The sequence below is a fragment of the Populus nigra genome, chromosome 1 (assembly GCF_951802175.1).
Source record: "Populus nigra chromosome 1, ddPopNigr1.1, whole genome shotgun sequence".
NCBI lineage: Eukaryota > Viridiplantae > Streptophyta > Magnoliopsida > Malpighiales > Salicaceae > Populus > Populus nigra.
The window spans coordinates 23,197,912-23,219,032 of NC_084852.1; the positions used below are offsets into that span (position 1 = coordinate 23,197,912).

The window sequence follows — 21,121 nt, forward strand, 5'->3', positions numbered from 1 at the left end:
CCACCTAGGTAAGAGATTCATAATTTTTATTCTTAAACACACATATCATCTCTCCACTTAATATTCATTTCATACCAAAATAAAAATAAACAATATTGTTCTTATAATTTAATGTTTTTTAGCATATTTATTATTTTTTCTCTACAACAATACTAACTTAAGCATTCAAGGGCCCTTAGATCCATCCAAATAGGATTTTTTTGTAGGTATCAAGAGATTTTCATCAAGATATATCTTTTTTTTTATTGTGAATAGTGGATTTAATTGAATAAACACTTAATTAACCCATAATTCAACCACCAAAGAACCCTATTCCAAAGAATCTTAGGTTTTAAAATGTCATCAATTGACGTTGTCTATGAGAAAAATAAACAAAAAGCTATTAATTTCTTTTTAGAACTTGTTTTTGATATTTCTAAGTTATTTTATAGCAGGCAACAAGACATACCTGGACCAAGACACGTGACAGATCTACTTGTTATCACGAGCACTTTTATCTAGTTGGACTTCTAACAACTCATTAATCAAATGCAAATCTTAACTCAAGTGATGTTAGAAACTCAGGGGCAAAATCAAGTCTTGATACCCCAACAAGTATTAGCACACTCGGTGACATTAGATGCATCAATACCACCGTCACCAGTCGTTCCCAACACTTGTAGATAGTTACACTACTTCAAGGGCAAAAGTACATTCAAGAAAATGTTTAGCCTCAACGTTCATCAAGCCCTACAAGAGGTTGCTCATGTCATCATGATACCCATGCACATAACATGTATTCAAGGAGTGATTCTTCTCATTATTGTGGGATAAATGATAGTTACCAATCCTGTCATTCTGCTCAAGATTACTCGTAGATAAAGGATCGAGAGATGGTTAGTCTTTAAGTGCATCCTGAAAAATGCTTAAAGCCCCCGTCAAGTACATGGCTCTTCCTTTTCCAAGCAAGTTTTAAATACCCGGATTCCTCGGGATTACATCTTTACAAAAATAAGCTTGGACAATTACAATGGTCTTACTGACCTAAGGGAACATGTGCAAAATATATGAAATAGCTTGGAGGTGGTCATCTAGGACAACAATATAATTTGCAAGATCATTCATATAACTTTTTGTGGATCCACGTGTGCCTGATATAATAATTTGTAGACAAGCTCTATTGGAGGTTTCAATGATTTATATGCCAAAACTAATATGGTGTTTTAGTATAAGTATACTCATCAAGTGAAGCTTTATGAAGCTCTTTAGGATTGCCTAGCGAGAGAATGAGTTTACACGACATATTCAAAGAGATTCAATGAGGAGATGCTCAAGGTGAAAGAGTTGTTTGAGCTCGTGACCTTAATAAGTGATGTAAGAAAATGTGCTTTATGACGAAAGCTTTATGCCTTGCTAGATAGAAACTTGTTTTAGATGAAGCAAGTCATGAAAAATTATATACGGGTGGAAGAGACAAGTGTGTTGTGGCATAGACCCCTCTGTTTTTATAATAAGAAGAGTCACCTAGAAAGATCTTCCAAGTGGAATCGTTCCTTTAGTAGGAACCCAAGCTTAAGAAATAATAAGAAAGGACTAGCTCATGAATGTTCAGTATATCTTAGGAGGTTTCCACTCCTCTATACATCACCATTAATAAGGGAAGATAATAATCGGACATACCTTTTATCCAAACTTGCAAGCTTCAATTTAGAAGAGCTCTCCTATAGACATATGGACTGAAACTTTAGAGAACCCAAGTATAAGGGAAGAGAAACTAGTGATTGCCCTAATTGCTAGCGGTAAAGATTGATTAACACCTATAAGACATTACCTGCTCACTGAGAAGATACCTTTTGATAATGATGTCCTATACCAAAGGTCCATCTCGACTCCACTCATTAAGTGTCTATCCTCGAAGTAAGCATATATGTTTTAAAAGAGATCAAAAAAAGGATATATAACCTTTACGTGGGTCGCAAAGCTCTTGCCACCCGAAGAGGTTTCTACTTACCAACTATGTTTTGTGATGCCATAAACTTGATTAGAAGATCTAACAAATACCAAAGATTTACCTTAATCTCTCGCTAGCCTTTTGCAGAGATGACACTTGTAGTCTTCTCTTGGTCTTTCTCCTAATGAGGGATTCGTATATTTTGGGTTTTTCCCTAAGATCATAGGTAACAAACAATTTTTCATAGTACTTGTTGACTACTTCATCAAATGAATAGAGGTTGAGGCCTTGGCAGACATAATCATCAATAAAGTGATCCTTTTCATTTGGAAGAATATTATATGTCAATTTGGACTTCCCAAAGTCTTGATAACCAATAATAGGATGCAATTTGACAACCATGAAATGAAATAGCAATGTTAAAGACTCTATATTGTTCAAAAGTTTTATTTAGTGTCACTTCCCCAAATCAATGGTTAAGCCAATCTCACCAACAAAGTCTAACTCAATTGGCTAAAAAATAAGATGAAAAAAGCCAAGTCAAAGTGAAAAAAAAACATAACAAGATTTATGGGCCTACAAAATGACTAAAAAAACATCCATTAGGAAAACTCCATTCTTCATCACATATGCCACTAAGGCCATAATACCAGTTGAAATTGGGTTTCCATGTCCAAAAGTCACCCATTATCCTTAAAAAGAAATGAGCAAGGACTTGGGACCAACCTAGACCTACTAGAAAAATCCTGATGACTGTGGTAGTGAAGAGCGAAACCTATCGACATAAAACTACTTGGCACCACAACGCCAAGGTTAAAAACATAAGGTTTAAATTTAGAGACTTGATACTCAAAAATTTAGAAATGACAAGCAATATGGAAAGTTAAGGTAAACTAACCTAAAAATAGGTAAACTAATCCTCAAATGGGGCTTTTGGGCCTCATGCTATAATTAGGGAGGCTATGAGCCTCTCACCTGTCAGTACGATCTAGGATTTACACAACTCTTTAGTAAGGCTTCCAGGTCTAATGCTATTGCCAGGGAGGCCACGAGCTCTCACTCGCTAGAGCAATCTAGGATCGACACAACTCTCAAGTAGGGCTTTCAGGTCTCATGCTATCACTAGGGAGGCCACATGCCTCCCATTTGATAGTACAACCTCAAATATATAAAACTCTCTAAGGGACTCCGACGCTTCATGTTATTACCAGACTACTTTAAGTATTAACTGCAACCAAGAGTCTCCTCTAGGTTTCAGTTAAGAGGATAATAAATTTAACTATAACTTTTCTTTAACATGGCTTATCACTTCACATGCCCAAGTTCTATATGTGCCCGACACCTCTTGGGCTGAGATTGTTTACTAGCCACCCTTATTTTCTATGTATGACCCAAGTCTAGTCTTGAGCATTAAAATTGTTCTAAATATAAGTTCCACCAATACTTGGCAGTTCTATTGTCTTAAATAAAAGGGTTGCTTGATGGAGGACATTGACTCCACTACTTTGAAGGGCTTTATACCTTAAGTATATATGGGGCTTTGGACCCTTATAAATCTAAATCATAAAAACCAAGTATGAAGAAAGATCAAACATATTTAGCGAGATAAAGTTAGATGACATATATTAATACATTCATAAAATCAATGTATTTGATACAAACCAAACAATAGAAATGAAAGTACTTAATATAAACAGAAAACCCCATAAAGCTAGGGATAATTCCTAAGAAGACTATCATTCCCCACTAGAGACTACTACTCCTTACTAAGGCTAAGTTTACCATCAATCCCCAAGCTCATTTGCCAGTACTCATCACAAACAACAATAACTGCTTGACTCGGGTAAATATTGGCAAAATAAAAAATAGGGTAAGGGTCACATACAACTAAGAAGTCCACTGTTATCCCAGTTAACAGATGATAAAAATGGATGTTGGATATAACCATAAATACCTTATCTGCAATGTACATATCTAAAGCTTGAGATCTTTTAAATATTGTAAAGAACTTATTAGATGAGTTCGGTGCCTTTAACCAAGCATAATCCTCTCGAGAGGCCCTCTTTGCTGACACTAGTTTTATCTTTAAAGCTGCCATTTTTGTCTTTGAAGCCTTATAGGATTGTATAGGGGAGGATGACTCATCCTCTACCAAACAAACCTTTTCTATGATGGGACTTAGCTTGGATGCTTAGGGATCTTTATCCTCAGTCTATCCTGTAGGCTTATTGGGTATCGCGAATATAGATATCATAAGCCTCCTCAATCTCTCTTAACTAAGCCTTCAGCTATGTCTTTTCATCTCTAAGGTTTTAAGTTTTTTTTTAGTTTTCCTTTAACTGAGCCAAAATCATCCTTATTTGGTTCTTTTTGGCAATCCAGCGCCTTTAAGAACAAACATTCATCAGAAAACCCTAAAACAAAACAAAGAGATATTAGTAAGAAAACAATGACAAATCTAAGTGTGTCTACTAAGAAAATTATCACATAAAAAAGAAGTTGTTTAGTAAGACCAAAATGACGAGCAAAACTTCGATCATACAATTGATCGACATCTGAAAAGGTGATCCAAGAGTTTTTCTATTATATCCACAGTCACCAAGCTATCAACCCCCAAAATGATATCATTTGCTCTAATAAAATACCGCAAGACATTCCTCTCTTTCTCATACAAAAGTAGTGCAAAAGGACTTGCAAAACCAATCCTTAGCCTAACATAAAAAGAGCTTGCCTTAAGATCATACAATCTAGCCTGGGGTGTGAAGCTCTTGGCGAGAGCCCTGATGATAGTGGTCACTGGCTAAATATAATCGTAGGTGGAGACACGGTCATAAAAATAGGTGTTATATCCCCAATAACATCATGAGGCCCTTATTTTGAGGGCACTCTTCTCTTTTTAGCTCTCATGGTAGCTTTAATTAAAATATTAGGGGGAATGTTTTCTCTCTTCCCTCTAAAGACTGAGGATTGACTTCTTCTATTGGTGATAGGCTCAGAAATAAGCTCATCAGTAGAATTATTGTCCATCTCTTGATAAACCTCTTTTATCTTTGCAATCTATGAGTTAAATGTCTCCTTAACCTCTACACTTTCCTCTCTAACCTTAACCTTCTCTCTCCCAATCTTTTCCTAGAACTCTTCCTTCAAAGATAGATTTTCCTCAAAACAAAGTTAAAACACGATAAATATATTGAATTACATACCAAGTATGAAATCTTACAAACCCTTCCTACTCTTCAGGTATTACCCCCTTACTATTAGATTCACGTTATAGTGAAAGGAAGATCTCACCATTGGATTCATATTGTAGTGAATGAAAGATCTCTTCATATTCATGTACACATCCTTGTCAAAGCTACTTAGACTTAGTCTTATATTAGCATCTGCCTAAGAAATTTGTCAGAAAGAGGGACAACCCTATACCTCTAATCTCTACCCTAGGGAACCTTTCTAGTATGCCTTATTATTAGCCATCTCCCATGCCACCCCTTCACATGGGTGGTCTTATCCTCTAGTATGTTTTTCATAGAACTTTTAGGTCAACTAGAGAAGGTGAAGAGCCAATGAACATCATGGCCACCTTGAGGGCAACCATTTAGGGTGTAATATTTTCTAAATATTTTTTCAGATGGCTCTAACCCTATCATTACAAAATACTCCTCAAAGGCCTTCAGTAAAACCCATCCATTAGGATGTAGCTGGTTAACACTAATGTTGTAATGGAATAATAGATCCCTTATGAACCTTTATTGAGGGAAGATATATCTTAGATCAAACATGAAGTAGGGTGCAGTGATCTCATATAGACCTTGATATGAACTCCTAGTTTGTTTGCCAATCCTCTCCAACTCGTGGGGGATTATGGCTAAATACCCCCCTCTGTTTGTCGTTATCCCTAACTATTTGTTTAGTAGTCAAGTTACTTTCTTTTGTGTCCTCAGAAGCCCTAAGTAATATACAGGTTCCCAATAAACAGACGCCAGCTCCCTAGTCCTTGGCATGTTTTTGATCATTCCCAACTCCCTATTAGAACCCCTAGTTTTTGAAGGTCCTAGTCTAAATATAGAATCACAACTAGAGGCTACCTATTTCCCTTTCTTTGGATCTATTTTTTTTACGAAAAATGTTACGTATAAGTAGGTTACCTCAAGATGAACCCCTCTAAACTTCATTCCATGCTATGTTACCATACTTCATACAAAGGCTACACATGTCACAACTCGAATCCCAGGTCCATGACCGGCAACGTAGGAGCGGTGTCGAAAGGATACCCCACCTACGCTAAGCCTCAGAACAGACATATCAAAAGAACAAGTTATTCAAAAATACACAGCATTTTATAATCTTCAGAAATATTATATTATTCAAAACTGATGAAACCAAAAGATAGTTCAAAACTTCTTATCAGTAATTAAAATAAAAGCAATAATTCATAATACTCAATACATTGTCAAAATCCAAACTTAATTAAAACAAGGTAACAGTGGAGCATTTAAGACATCGAATCAAAACTAAAAAGAAAGCCTCGCAAAACAAGCAATGCATACCGACCAAAACTGAAGAAGCAGGAACACTCAATAAAGTTCATCTACTATCAGAAACTAAGAACCTAAAGTAATATTAAGAATGAGGGGTGAGTTCAACCAACTCAGTGAGGGAATAATATTTAATATACATTTTAGATATTAATAGTTTTCAAGTCGATTTATCTTGATATACATATACTTATACATACTAAACATATTATCATAAAGTAGTGGAATACATGTTAGAGATCAGATGACACCCGAAGGTGACCAGATAACACTCAAAAGTGACCAGATGACACCCAAAGGTGACTATTGTGGGATGATCAGTCGTCACAGGCTGATGCCTTGCTCACCAGCTAGGTATACAGAATATTATGTGCATATAGGCTAACTACTCTATGTTAGCATGAAGTTACTGACAAGTCCTATATCAAAGCTTAATAGATATCCACAAAATCATTAAAGAAACGTATATCATATCAAATAGAATTTAGTTCGATAGATTGCGAGTGCAAATTCAAGAATAAATAAGTACTCGGGAAATAAAGCAACATATATAAATATTTAAGAAATTAACTAGTTGTACTCATCATATAATCAACATACATATTTATTTATATTATATGCATATTAAAGATCATCCTACTCACCCGGAAAAATATAGATTAAAAGGAATATCAGGTAAAAGATCTGAAAAACCTATTGAGAATCGTTAGGAGAACCTATAAAAAAAATATGAAATATACTCAAAACAACACAAATAAAAGATTATAATGCATGGAAGAAAACCAGGTTTAGTCTCCTAGGTTTAGGGACAAACGATAATTTTCCAAAACAGGGACCAAAACATAATTTTACCAAAACTGGACCAAACTGTAAATACATAATCATACTGAAATTTCACCCATAAACCATCCATAATTCCGTCTAGAACAAACCAGGGACCAAAATGTACTTTTTTAAAAGTTCAGGGACTAAAATTTAAATCCCTAAAATTGAGGGACCAAACTGAAAATATTCCAAATAAATTATCAAACTAAGATTTACCATCCTTAACCTCATAATAACACAGTCTAGAATCTCAAAAAACATATCAGGGGTCAAATTATAATTTTTCAAAGTTTAGGGACTAAAGTGTAATTTCCATAAATCAAGGACCAAAATAAAATTTTGTCATCTTCAACCTCAAGACCATTCTGTCCAGATTTTCCATCAAGGTTGAAATGGATTTCTTAACCCATAAAAAAATTAATTTAAACAAATTAACTCATAAATCCTTATTTTTAATAAGATACTTAAAATCAATCACTTAACATTAAACCCTTAATAATGATGAATTAATCTTAACAAAATAAACTTCAAATCCTTATAAAACCTAATCTCTTCTTTAATCTTTCCATAAACAAACCATAATCAAAAGTAATATGAGAGAGATAATCACTTACTCGCTACTTCAACCTTTCTTGAAACAAAAAAAACTCAAGATCATAAACTGAAATCCTTGGTTTGATGGGGAAATGGTTATGATGGCCATAAGAATTAGAAAAGAAAAAAGTAATCCCCTTGCAACTTTTTCTTATATACCTAGGTTAACTTAGGTTGGGTTTGGGCTGACTTGGGGTCGGGTTTGGGCTGACTTTGGGTCTTATACTTTACGCGATTACTCTCCACCAAGAACACACTTCACACGGTAGAACACCTTAGCAAAATAAGTTAAAAGAGAAGTTTTAAAAAGTGGAGCTTCAAATGTGAAATGAAATGGAATGAAGGGAAGCTTTTATATAGTGGGAGGTCTTCGTGATCCTTTGTCGGATTGGTGACATATGTCATGACCTATTGCAAATCCTTAAGGATGAAATCAAAGTGTTTCTCTAGGTGTTTTTCCAGCTGGAATGAGCATTCTTTCACTTGTGATGGTACTCTACAAGTAAATACTCTAGCGAAGTGCCTCGAGATATTCCTTATTTTTCTCAAACGAAGAAAAATAAAGGACTCCATTGAAGAAAACATGAATATTTCTTAAGTCTTTACAAAAAAATACCACAAAGAATTGAGAGGCTATTTATGGATAAAAAATTCTCAATATTTCCCAAAAAATATTTGTTGGCTTAAACCAAATTTAATGGGCTCAAAAAGCTATGGGCCCAACCACCTATAAGGTCGGGGTTTCTCTCGAGCCTAGCGCCCAAGCATGGGTGTTGTGGGCCTAGACGACACGTTTGGGCCTATAAGCTACCAAACCAGCGCATCCAGGCCCGTTAAGGTCCCTCTCGGGTTCAACCACATGACTCGAGCCCAGCCCCCCGAGCCTGATTTTTAGGACTCTGCACAGGCTTTTCAAGATTTTTTTCACTGGCCTAAGCCATTCTTAGCTTGGATCCTACTTTTACTACACCTTTAAGTGTGCAAAAATCTCTCATAACTTACCACATTTCCATCTTATTAATACACGTGTAAGAGATATTTGTTCCTTATCAATATTTATGTCAATGATATTTATCTCAAATTAATACTTGTGTAAGATATATTTATTCCTCATTAACATTTGCGTTAAAGATATTTATTCCACATTAATACATTTGTAAGAAATATTTATCCATCATTAACAATTATATGTCCATGGTCATAAGGATAGCGGATTAACTTAGGTTGACTCATTTTTTTTGTTTTTAATTAAGTATTTTTTTTCAATTTCACCCTTGAATATTGAGTTATTTGATAATTGACTTTATATTTTTTTTAACATGCTCTCGACGGCAAGATCAGGTCATAAATTTAACAAGCTAACCCGAACAAACTTGATTCAAGGTTTTTTTTTTTTATCTTTTTTTACTTCATCAATTTTTTTATCATTTTTTTTTTGTAGTCGTAATTTTTTATTCTTATTATCTAAGTTAACCAAAAGTATTAAATACAAAATCTTGATTTCTTTTTTTACTTTTTTTAAAAACATCGCATCATGTTAGCATATTTTTTTCATGTTAAGAAAAAAATTGAGAGGGCAGCGGCCGGCCCCATTCCGGTAGTACTACAGCTCGCTGTACTCCAAGGAAGATCAAAATTTGAGTTTGCCATTCTTAGCGAAAACAAAACTTCAATTTGCTTTGCTCGGCTCCGTTTATCATTATTCTCTGTGACTTTATTTATTTATTATAGTATTTACACAGCAGTCAGTCCCTAATTTGACCACCCTTTTTTTTTTTTTTTTCATTTTATTATTAGCATCACCAACGCAATCCCGTCCACGTTCATCAACCATGGAATCCAACTTTGGTTTTGCTTCGCATTTCTGTCCTTTCTACTCCCCCACGCGCCTCAAACCACGCTTCTCTCTCCCAGTCCATCCACAATCCACATAGCAAATTCCGTCATGTTATGTGAGAGCGTGGAAAAGCGCGTGGTAATACAGGAGAGTCACCAGTTATAAGATGCCCATGTCAGGCACGTGACGGCGCATAATAGCAAAGACCACCAGCCTGATAGAATAAAAAATAAAAAATACAGCCACTCACGGTTTTAAAGCTTTCGCTTATATTACTATCTTCTCCATTCACCAGTCTCCACATAATATCAGCCTCTCTGCTTCTCTACTACTCTTTTGGTTCTCGTTATCTCGGGTTTTGTTTCTTTGTTGGGGAGGGTGAGAGAGACGGATGGCGACGGCTGCTTCGCTTGTTGCAGCTAATACTGCAGTGTTGAAGGAGGTGAAGATTGAGATAGGGAGTTTTGATGGACTGAGGAGTTGGAATCCAGTTGGTTTGAGTAGGAGACGTGTCAATTTTTATCCAGTTTCGTCCTCAACTTCCAGACCTAATTCGCTTATTAAAGCTGTCTCTACGGTGAGATTTCTCCCACTGCCTTTTTTCTTCTTATTTATGATTTGTTTTCTGAATTTGATGGTGAAAAGGAAATGTAGAAAAAATAAAGGATAATTAATTTGTTTAGTTTTGATCTGTTTGGATTGAGTCTTTTTTTCTCCTTATCGAATGCTGCTTATTTGAATCTCGCTTCTCTCTGTTTGATGCTGAGGAAAGAGATAACGTCAAAAGTAGGGAGAAAATGCTTGTTTGTTTTCACTTTTTTACTCTTTTCAATCCGGTCGTGTCCTTTCTACGATTTAAAATATACAAAAGCTAAACTTCAGGTGCCGTACATCGAAATATCTTCAGAATCATGTCATGTTGTTGAATTTCTTTGTAAATGTGTGGTGCTAAGTAAATTTGGGAGGAAAAGGAAGGTGTTTGGAACCCGCGAAATGGAAATGCTCCTGATTCAACATAATTATAATTAGGTTTTCCTTAGTGAACTTGTTTATTAGTAACATTAAAGAATTGTAAGGCAGTTTCTTGAATAGAATGAGCTGAATGTTGATAGTTATTGATAAAGTTTGTGAAGTTCCTTTTTTTTTTTTTGTAATTTGCACGATTTTTGTGGGCAGCCAGTAAAGCCGGAAACGGAGACGAAGCGTAGTAAGGTTGAAATTATTAAAGAACACAGCAATTTTATCAGGTACCCTCTTAATGAGGAGTTGCTCACTGATGCCCCAAACATTAACGAGTCTGCTGTACAACTAATCAAGTTCCATGGGAGTTATCAGCAGTATAACAGAGAAGAACGAGGGGGGAGATCCTACTCCTTTATGCTTCGTACAAAGAACCCATGCGGGAAAGTCCCCAACAAGTTGTACTTGACCATGGATGATCTTGCTGATCAGTTTGGAATCGGAACTCTCCGATTGACAACCAGACAAACATTTCAGCTCCATGGTGTTCTAAAGAAGAACCTCAAGACTGTGATGAGCAGCATTGTACATAGCATGGGTTCAACTCTTGGTGCATGTGGAGATCTGAACAGGAATGTTTTGGCCCCTGCTGCTCCATTTGCGAGAAAAGATTACCAATTTGCACAGCAAACGGCTGATAACATTGCTGCGCTTCTAACTCCCCAGTCTGGTTTCTACTATGATATGTGGGTGGATGGAGAGAAAATCATGTCAGCAGAACCTCCAGAGGTAGTGAAGGCCCGCAATGACAATTCTCATGGAACAAACTTCCCTGAGTCACCAGAGCCCATCTATGGAACTCAATTCTTGCCTAGGAAGTTTAAAATTGCTGTCACTGTGCCAACAGATAACTCTGTGGATGTTCTCACAAATGACATTGGTGTGGTTGTGGTTACCGATGCTGATGGCGAACCTCAGGGGTTTAACTTATATGTAAGACTAGGTTAATATACATTATTAACACTCGACAGTCCTCTTTTTTCTTCTTTACTGCCTACAGCTTTCGGTTTCTTACAATTTTCGATGCAGGTTGGTGGTGGTATGGGAAGAACTCATAGACTAGAGACCACTTTTCCTCGGTTGGCAGAACCATTGGGTTATGTACCAAAGGAGGACATTTTATATGCAGTTAAAGCTATTGTTGTAACTCAACGAGAAAATGGGAGGAGAGATGATCGTAAATACAGCAGGATGAAATATTTGATAAGCTCCTGGGGAATTGAGAAGTTTAGAAGTGTTGTGGAGCAATACTATGGGAGGAAATTTGAGCCTTCCCGTGAATTGCCGGAGTGGGAGTTTAAAAGTTACCTGGGATGGCATGAGCAGGTTAGCCCTAATCTATAAGTGACATATTGCGTTCTGTCTCATCACATTAAAGTGTTTTCCCTATCCTGCTTTGGATCACACATTTTCTTATTATTGTCTTTTCTGCTTACTGATAGATTGAAATTTATTGGTAGGGTGATGGCGGGTTGTTTTGTGGGCTCCATGTTGATAGTGGTCGTGTTGGGGGTAAAATGAAGGCGACGCTAAGGGAAATAATAGAGAAGTACAATTTGGATGTACGTCTCACACCAAACCAGAACATCATCTTGTGTGGTATTCGCAAAGCATGGAAGCACCCCATAACCACAGCTCTTGCACAGGCTGGTTTGCTGGTAAGACCTTTTTCTTTTGATGTCTGTATTATTTTCTGTCTGTGTATTCCGTAACTGTGAAATTTTTCTCAGAGTTAAGTTCATTGATAAATATGACCACGCATATATCATTTTCTTGTTCCTTGAGACGGGTGTTAGAATTTGTATAATTGAACTTCTTAATTCTTAGTGAATTCTTAAAGTGGATCGATTATGAAACTGTTTGTGAACTAAAGCAAGGATCTGATATTGTGCTTTCATATTTTAAAGAAACAATTTCATTTAAGGTTGTAATTGGTTAGGTCTCATCAGATGGTTCCATTATGATTTAGATGGAATTAGCACACAATTGGAAACCTAACATGGAGTTGAACTGTTATAAATACCATGCCATCACAATATCTGGATTTCTTTTCCTGTTATTCATCTATTTTTCCAATCAAATGGCAGAGCGAAGGTCTTTTTTTAAAATCTCACGACACCTTCATTTAACTAATAGTTAAGTTTGCTAAAGACTATTTTATAGTCACTCGTTGGTATCAATTTATCAGTGGACACTTTCCAGAATTATTATTCAATGTAATGGACATAATAATCACATGTCATGTCAACAGTCGATCTGTCAGGCAAACCTTTTGCAATGGTAATTGACATTTAAAGTCTGTAACAACATTCTTGCATGGTCTGTCAAAAGGATCCACTTAACATGACTGTTTCTTGCTCCACACATTCATCTACTACTGTCTGAATGGTTCTGCTGCAGTTTAGTTGGCAAATAGTGAATTTCTTGAGGTTATTACAATGTCTATTTGGTTAGCTAGGTTTTCGTTCTACTTGTTTAGTTTTGTTTTGTTTTCTTCATTTTTGTGGTTTTGATTAATATTGCTCCTGCACAGCAACCCAAGTATGTGGACCCCCTCAATTTGACTGCAATGGCTTGTCCAGCCTTTCCACTTTGCCCATTGGCAATCACTGAAGCTGAACGGGGAATGCCTGACATCCTCAAGCGTGTTAGAGCTGTATTTGAGAAGGTATGTCCATTCAAACAAGTTCGTGAGAAATGTACCAAGCATTTATAGATGAAAGTGCTGAATTGTCAATTCCATGCAAATGGAAATCGAGACCTCATTTACAGGTAGTTCTTTGTGATTTCAGGTTGGTCTTAAATACAATGAATCTGTGGTAATAAGGGCAACTGGCTGTCCCAATGGCTGTGCCAGACCATACATGGCTGAACTTGGATTTGTTGGTGATGGTCCTAATAGCTACCAGGTATACCAAGGACTCCATTGATGTCTTCCTTTCTCATTTGCTTTTTTTATAAGTAATTAAAGGAAAACATAATGAACCATTCACGTTGTTTTCAAACAGATTTGGCTTGGGGGAACGCCCAATCAAACTTCATTAGCAAGAACTTTCATGAATAAGGTTAAGATTCATGACCTTGAAAAGGTTTTGGAACCTCTGTTTTATTATTGGAAACGGAAAAGACAATCCAAAGAATCATTTGGTGACTTCACAAACCGTGTGGTGAGTATAGAGTTTACTACCTTGCAAATTAGCATCTCTCGACCCATTTGAGGAGAAGTTAACTTGTGAAATTTATCCAATCCCATTGAAAATTTCACTTAGTATTGACTCGATTATTTTTATCAGGGATTTGAGATGCTTCAAGAGTGGGTTGATAAATGGGATGGTGTGGTGGCTACACGACCTACATACAACCTGAGGCTCTTTACTGACAAGGATACATATGAAAAAATGGATGAACTTGCAAAATTGCAGAACAAAACTGCTCATCAGTTGGCCATGGAAGTTATTCGCAATTATGCTGCAACTCAGCAAAACGAGAAAGGAGAATGAGTTACCTATGTATATCTTCCGCAATCTTATTGCCTGGCAAAATGGCTGAGGTGATTGTGGAACAGTCTCTCTTTCTAAGTCTTCTGTGCTGTTATTGGTCGGTAACAGCTGCAATGCATGGTGCGAAGTGTCAGTGTCATTTTGTATCCCAGTTTTGCTTGTTTAGGCTTTTTTTACAAGACCTGTATTTTACACGGCCTTGAATTTTATTAAGTGAATGTTTGTTGAGTGTTTTTCACTTATTTTTCCACTGATAAAATCTCTTTTCCATGCATGTAATCATGGACATGTTTTTCAGTTTACTTTCCAAGAATTATGCAACAAGTACCGGTTCTAGATAATGGAGTGGAAAACCTCCGTTTTGTGTCGTCATGCAATGCAATGCAATTTTTTTTTCTTTTTTTCTTTTTTTTATTGTACCAGGACATTCTCTATGCCCCTGACTAATCCTCTTCGCGGCATCTTCGGGCACCTCAAAGCAGGTTCCCCTACCAGCAAGGATTGGAACCGTGTTCGTCTTAGGGGAGGACTAGCCCTTGCTGCTAGACCCAGCCCTTCTCGGTTGCCATGCAATTCTTGATTCTTTATTTTTTGGGTTCAGAAGTAGAACTAGCTCTTCTTGGATTAAAATTGGAAACTGCGAGTATTTGATGTTCCCATTTTTGTGTGTCTCTCTCGGGATCGGATAGTGTTTTGAATTCCAGGATAATTGAGGTCGGCAGTGTCATATTCCTTTCTAGTTTGGATCAACTGTTTCTGGAAGGTGAAGGTAACCTCCAGAGGCCATATCTTAAGGCAACCATTTCAGCTACAGAAAAATGGAAGTTTTTTGTGATAATTTGTATCGAAGTTTTATTTGGTAGTAATAATTTTGACAACCTAAATTGAAGGGAAAGTCGAGTTGTTCGATCAGTATGTGGTTGGGTGCTGCAATCTAATTCTTGTAATGAAATATAAACAAAGGTGTTTCCCGAGTAGTAGGAGGTAACCCTACGCTGTACCTTGAAAAATAAAAGGTTTGTAAACGCCTTTTGTCCTTTTGAGCAACCTTAAATTGAAAGACATGGAGGAGATTGGGCCTGAGGAATTGGGTTCTATAAAATGAAACATAGATGGAGAAGAGGAGGTTTGAAAGGAGGAGACTTCTCCAATAAAAGCATACAAGTGAGTGCGACTTTTACATTACATTCATAATCCAAACATCAACGAGCATACAATAAAACATCAAATTGTCACTTGCGGCAGATGCGGGCAGTTGGCATTGTGACACAGATAGGAGCATACTTCTTCTTAGCTTCTGGGGTCCCTCGCTGAGGTTCTTCATCAGCGATGGCGACTCTGGCAATGGAGTAGGCAGCAGCAGCTGCAGCTGCAAACATCAAATCCCTCCTCCCACTGCTGCTCTCTTCTTTGTTCTTCATCTCCACGTTGACTCCCTCTGTGGTTCTTGAGGCCTTGGCCACAATGAGCCCTCTGCGCGGGGTTGTCAAAGGCTGTTTCGCCATGGTCGAACCAGCTAGGAATGAGGCTGTCATGGTCATGGATGCCATCTCTGCTCTGCAAGTTTTTTGCTCTTCTCTGAGTGTTTGTTTCTGACTCTCACAGGCACGTAAAGAATGGATTGAACTATTATTAGTTTAGGAGTTCAAATGGCTCAAAGGACTTGATGGGAGACCATCATCCATTTCCTTATCCCAAAGAGTGTTTGCACGAATGGATTAATGCCACGTGTTGCTTTATCTTTGCCAGAATTTGTGGTTACGAGGCCCTGTGGTCAGTAGTGGACATCAATAAGCTAATCTCGAGCTCAAAACATGGAAGGAAAAGTAATCTTCGGTAAATTGCTAACATTCGTTCCCCAGGACATCACTTGAGGCTTCAAATTTTGGGCCTGGAAAAGAAATCATAATACTACAGAAAAAGCAACAAAATTTATATAAAAATGGACAAAAAAAGAGAGACGTCCAATAGCCTCGAATGACATGCTCATAATTTTATAGCAGTATGATACAGTCCCACAATACATCGCTCTGAAACTAGAAAAAAGCGAATTGTTTCACCTTATTACAAAATTCCATGTCGAACGGATTTGAAGCACCTAGATCCAGTTCATTCATTATTTCCAACAAGAGCAAGAGCAATATTAGAGCTGTTGATAACTATTAATGCATCTGTCGGTGTTCAATCAGCACTCGAAAATTAAAAAAAAATTCACTTGAAACCTAGAAATTCACTACTCTTGAAGCAGCTCTATTGTTCTGTTCATGTTTCTTTTCAAACCTAATTCCAGCCTTCAATGTTCTCCCAACATCAAACTTTACTGCAACAAAAATCTCAAAATTATAAGAAATGAACTGTTTACAACCGCAGAAGCTAGAAAATAATCCTTTCTATTTGAATATGTCACAGCGAATCTTCTAGCATGCAAGCAATGGTCCTTTGATTTGCATCACTTTACCACATTAATCTTTATGTAGAGACTTTTTGCTTATGATTGGAGAGACAACATAAACACCAGAGGCAGCAAAATTTAAATAAAACACAACATAGATAGGGTGCATTACGGAAAAAACATAGCATTAAACTGATGTTAACCGCAAACCAATCCAAGTTGGTCAAAAAAAATAATTTTTTCTTTTAAAAAATCAAAAATTCATGACAAAAAAGATCACATATTTGAAGCCCTAACAACCTATTAAGCAATTCATACTACTCTTGGACATATGACCTCATCTTTCAGAATTCCTAGCTCCAATCAGGCCTCCACTCTCTCCACATCTTCAAGGACAAGGGTGTTTGTTGGCTTTGCTAGTAGATCAGTGAACTCTTGGAAAGGAGATTTGATAAAGCGAGTCTCCGTCCAGAAATCTGGAGTCAAGAAACCATAGGTTTTCAAGAGACAGTCAAAAGTGGCCTGCATCACAAAATACATCCATGAACTAATTCAATCGATTGATAAAAGAAAAAAAAGATGCAATTAACCAGAACATGTTTCGCATCATTACACAAAAATAAATATTTCATTGCAGAAAACTTTTGGCTGTGGCAAGATAGGAATACCAAACAATTCAGTAAAAGGAAATCTTGCATACGCACTCACAGGCCACTCTTCCAGGTTTCAACAATGTCAAAATATTCATAAACAATGACAAAGAAAAAAGGCAAAGCCATGTTTAACCCACTCTGCCAACTAACGACTGCCTCCAGAAACACACTTGAGGATCAAACAGAAGCAAAACATTCCACTTGTAGCAACAAGGAAACATCACTTAATATACTACGTTACTGAAGAAACATAAGAAACATACAACTTAAGTACACAAAACTTAATTACCAAAGTGAACAAAATACATATATAGAAGAATTCATTGAGATGACACATTAACACAACGTGAAGGGCAAAAGACTATTGGAAGAGAGGCAGGAGACTCTCAACTTCTACCAATAAGTAGAGTCAACAAATATGATCAGTCATTTCCACGAAACCAAATTAACTTAATGAAAGGAATTATAAGCAATAATGGCAGACATATTAAACTGATTAAAAAAAATAAAAACTAAACCTTGACAAAGTTGCCAAGAGTCTTAGTAGACCCTCTGGAAGAAGTAAAAACATCCTCAATCCCAGCAAATTGAAGCACCTTCTTCGGCACTCTAGCCGCGACAATTCCCGCACCACGAGGAGCAGGCACCATCCTCACAGTTACAGACCCACACTTCCCAGTAACCTTACAAGGCACAGTATGTGGCTGCCCAATTTTGTTACCCCAATACCCTCTCCTCACAGGAATAACCGACAATTTGGCCAGTATAATAGCCCCACGAATGGCAGTCGCCACTTCCTTCGAACACTTAACTCCCAAACCCACGTGTCCATTCCCATCACCAACAACCACAAAGGCCTTAAACCTAGTCCTTTGACCGGCACGTGTTTGTTTCTGAACCGGAGTGATCTTCATGACCTCATCCTTCATGCCTGGTCCAACAAGAGTGTCAATAATTTGATACTCTTTGATTGGGAGTGAGTGGAGGTAGATTTGTTCGAGAGATCGGATTTTTCCGTCGCGAACGAGACGGCCAAGCTTGGTAACTGGGACCCATTTTTCCTCCTAATCACGGCGAGCACGGCGGCGACCACCTCGTCCTCCGCGTTCTCCGCGTGGGCCGCCAAATCCACGGCGGAAGGCTCCACGGTCGCCTCCCCGTTCTCCTCCTGCTCCTCTGTCTGCCATGATTGCAAAATTAGGGTTGGTGTGTGGAGGCGATGTAGTTTTTGGAGGAGGAGAACAGAGATGACGGCGGCGGCTAGGGTTTTAGATATTTGTGCATGTGTGTTTTATTTAGGGTTCTCTTTCTTTCTATTTTGGTTTGGGTTAACAATTGGGCTTGCCTGCAAATTATTTGGCGCAAGTGATGGGCTTAAGATTGAGAAGGCCCATAATAAGAAGAAGAGAGTGGAGGGCTCAGGGCTGGTCTAAGTATCCAAAACAATTCAAGTAATTACCCGTTTTCCAAAACTTTTCGAAACATTTGGTAATTAGGGTGAACCTAGGGTACGCTCACCCTACTAATATATCTCTTAGACCGCACAATCTCTCATGCCAGGCCCATCTACTCTCTGGCCCATCTACTCTCTAGCCCATGTCACTTTGATCCTTCTTATACTTCTTCTCTCTCTCTCTTATCTTTTTTCTTGGTGCAAAGCAAGGTTATCAAAATCATGATTTTATTAATTATTATTGTAAAAAATTAATTGAAAAATAAAAAAATTAAATTAGATAAAATCCATAAAATTGGATTGAATCAAGTGAAATTATGATTTTATATATACGAGTTTATAAGTTTGAATATAAAAAATATTATTGTCTATTCCATTTCTATGATTTTTTGTATATATTTTCCTTTCTCTACCCTAGTCTCCCTTTCTCTCAACTCATCATCCATTTCTCCTCCTCTCAGCTCACCAAGAAATGGTAAGTGGCAACCTAGTAACTATCAATCTTTTCTCTCGAAGCTCGACAGGTACACTCCTTTTCCCTTTCTTTTTTACAGTAGATCAAGCATGGAATGTTTTTATAGGATTAAAAACACACAAGGAGGGTGAACTAAGTATATCCTTTTTATTAACAAACAATGCAAGTTAATTCAAATAAATATAATAACTAACAATATAATTAAAGTGTTTAAAGTAAAGAGATAAGGAAAAAAATTTACAAACTTGTTTTTAACATGGTTCGACAAGTCTACACCCTCATCTCAAGTAACAAATCGTATTTGAGTATTGTATTCTTTCACAAATCCAGGTTCAAGAGTACAATAGCCACTTGACAAATCTACATCAAAATTTCACGTCACTGGGGAAGATATTTCATCACTTGATGAATCCACACAAAAAATTTTCTCACTTGAAGATATGTCATTTTTAAGATTTTTTTCTTGGTGAAATTAGCTTATTAATACTAAGAGTTTATACCTAACTCTTAAAAGTTTATAGGTATGATTTTTGTTATCACAAATAACTCTATCAATATAGTGGATAATACAATTGAAAGTTTTAATATCTCAAATCTTACAAGATAATATTTAAAGGATTTGAAGGTGTTTAAGTGTGGAGAGAATGAGATTAAATAATATTGTGCTAGAATATGAAGGTTTAATAGCATCAATTAGAGTATAATTAATGATTGATGAATTTGTAGTGTTTTTACACTTAAAATAGCTTGTATATCATATAGGTTTGCATTCTCTTACTATATGTGTGTGTGTGTGTGCTTTTTTTTTCCTAGCAAAAACTAGTCATTTATAGCAGTTATAGCTCCATTGATGACCGAAATGGTTGATCAGTTTAAATTAGTCAAGTCAATCAATCGACCAGTTCCTGTATAATTCCCAGTTGTTTACTATGGATGAACAAATAGTTGACTAATTTATTTGGTCATGCCAAATGGTCAGTTGGTTTCATGCATAATTTTAATTTTATCAATTTTAACCAAGGTGAATTCTTAGAACTATTTATTAGGTTTTTAATCAATCCTTTTAAATGTATTCATGATGAATGTGTGTGCATCCATTTTAATTTGTGTTATCAAGAAAAGATATAAGATTTACATAAAACACTAAAATGAACACTTAATTATAAGTATTCAATATGCTTTTTTTTTTTAACTTCTTCTTGATTTTTTTATGAAATTCCTCATGCTTATTGATATGATACTTGTATAAATATCTTTAAAACTTATTTTCAACCAATATATTATTAGTTTAATCCTCATATTATTGTTATCATTAAAATATATATAAAAATTTAAATGTGTGACCTAAAGATTAACAAAAGACACAAGATAGGTTGGGTGTTTATAAGAAGTAAATAAGGCATATGGTTTATTCTAAACAATTGAGCTGTACACTGATTAAGGAAGATTCCAAGTCCAACCAATAACATTAGAAGATTGACAAGCTTTCCAACGAATTCCTGAGTCTATGAATTGAAAAGGTGTGAATTTGGCATTTAATTGGGTTAAACTTATTAATTGGCTAGAGAATTTATTTTCAGGTTTTGGTTATGGGCTCTACTACTATTTTAATTTTTTCTTTTCCATTTTGTATTGAGTAAAAGATTTTTAGCTTGTTACTTAGGAAGGTGCAAAGATTTTTAGCAAACCAATGAAAAAACATGAATTATGAAAATAAAAATTTACTCTACAGACATCTAATTGGAGGGTGCAATGTTTTCCGAGTATGACTTGAATGATCCAATTACATGGATGAATTATTTAGAAAACTAGTTTTTATATCTGGATATTGGATGTCAATGCATGCCAATATTACTTGTTGCTTTGTTTCCAATTGAGTTAAACTGAATAGAATGAATTTGAAACTT

At 36.4% G+C, this 21,121-nt stretch overlaps 2 protein-coding genes and 1 pseudogene across 2 annotated transcripts; 1 reads left to right on the forward strand and 2 right to left on the reverse strand.

The window, feature by feature from the left end:
• The first annotated feature begins 9,966 nt into the window (after positions 1-9,966).
• Positions 9,967-14,479, forward strand: LOC133705127 (sulfite reductase [ferredoxin], chloroplastic-like). Its single transcript, XM_062130241.1, has 8 exons — positions 9,967-10,298; positions 10,898-11,674; positions 11,771-12,067; positions 12,202-12,399; positions 13,275-13,409; positions 13,534-13,650; positions 13,750-13,908; positions 14,035-14,479. The coding sequence occupies exons 1-8, from the start codon at positions 10,113-10,115 to the stop codon at positions 14,239-14,241; spliced, it is 2,076 nt and encodes a 691-aa protein (XP_061986225.1). The 5' UTR covers positions 9,967-10,112; the 3' UTR covers positions 14,242-14,479.
• Positions 14,480-15,321: 842 nt separating this feature from the next.
• LOC133705144 (photosystem II 5 kDa protein, chloroplastic-like) lies at positions 15,322-15,868 on the reverse strand. The gene has a single exon (XM_062130257.1). It carries the CDS (start codon positions 15,789-15,791, stop codon positions 15,474-15,476), a length of 318 nt encoding a protein of 105 aa, XP_061986241.1. The 5' UTR covers positions 15,792-15,868; the 3' UTR covers positions 15,322-15,473.
• A 332-nt stretch (positions 15,869-16,200) lies between these two features.
• LOC133705136 (small ribosomal subunit protein uS5w-like) lies at positions 16,201-18,603 on the reverse strand (annotated as a pseudogene).
• Positions 18,604-21,121: the final 2,518 nt, after the last annotated feature.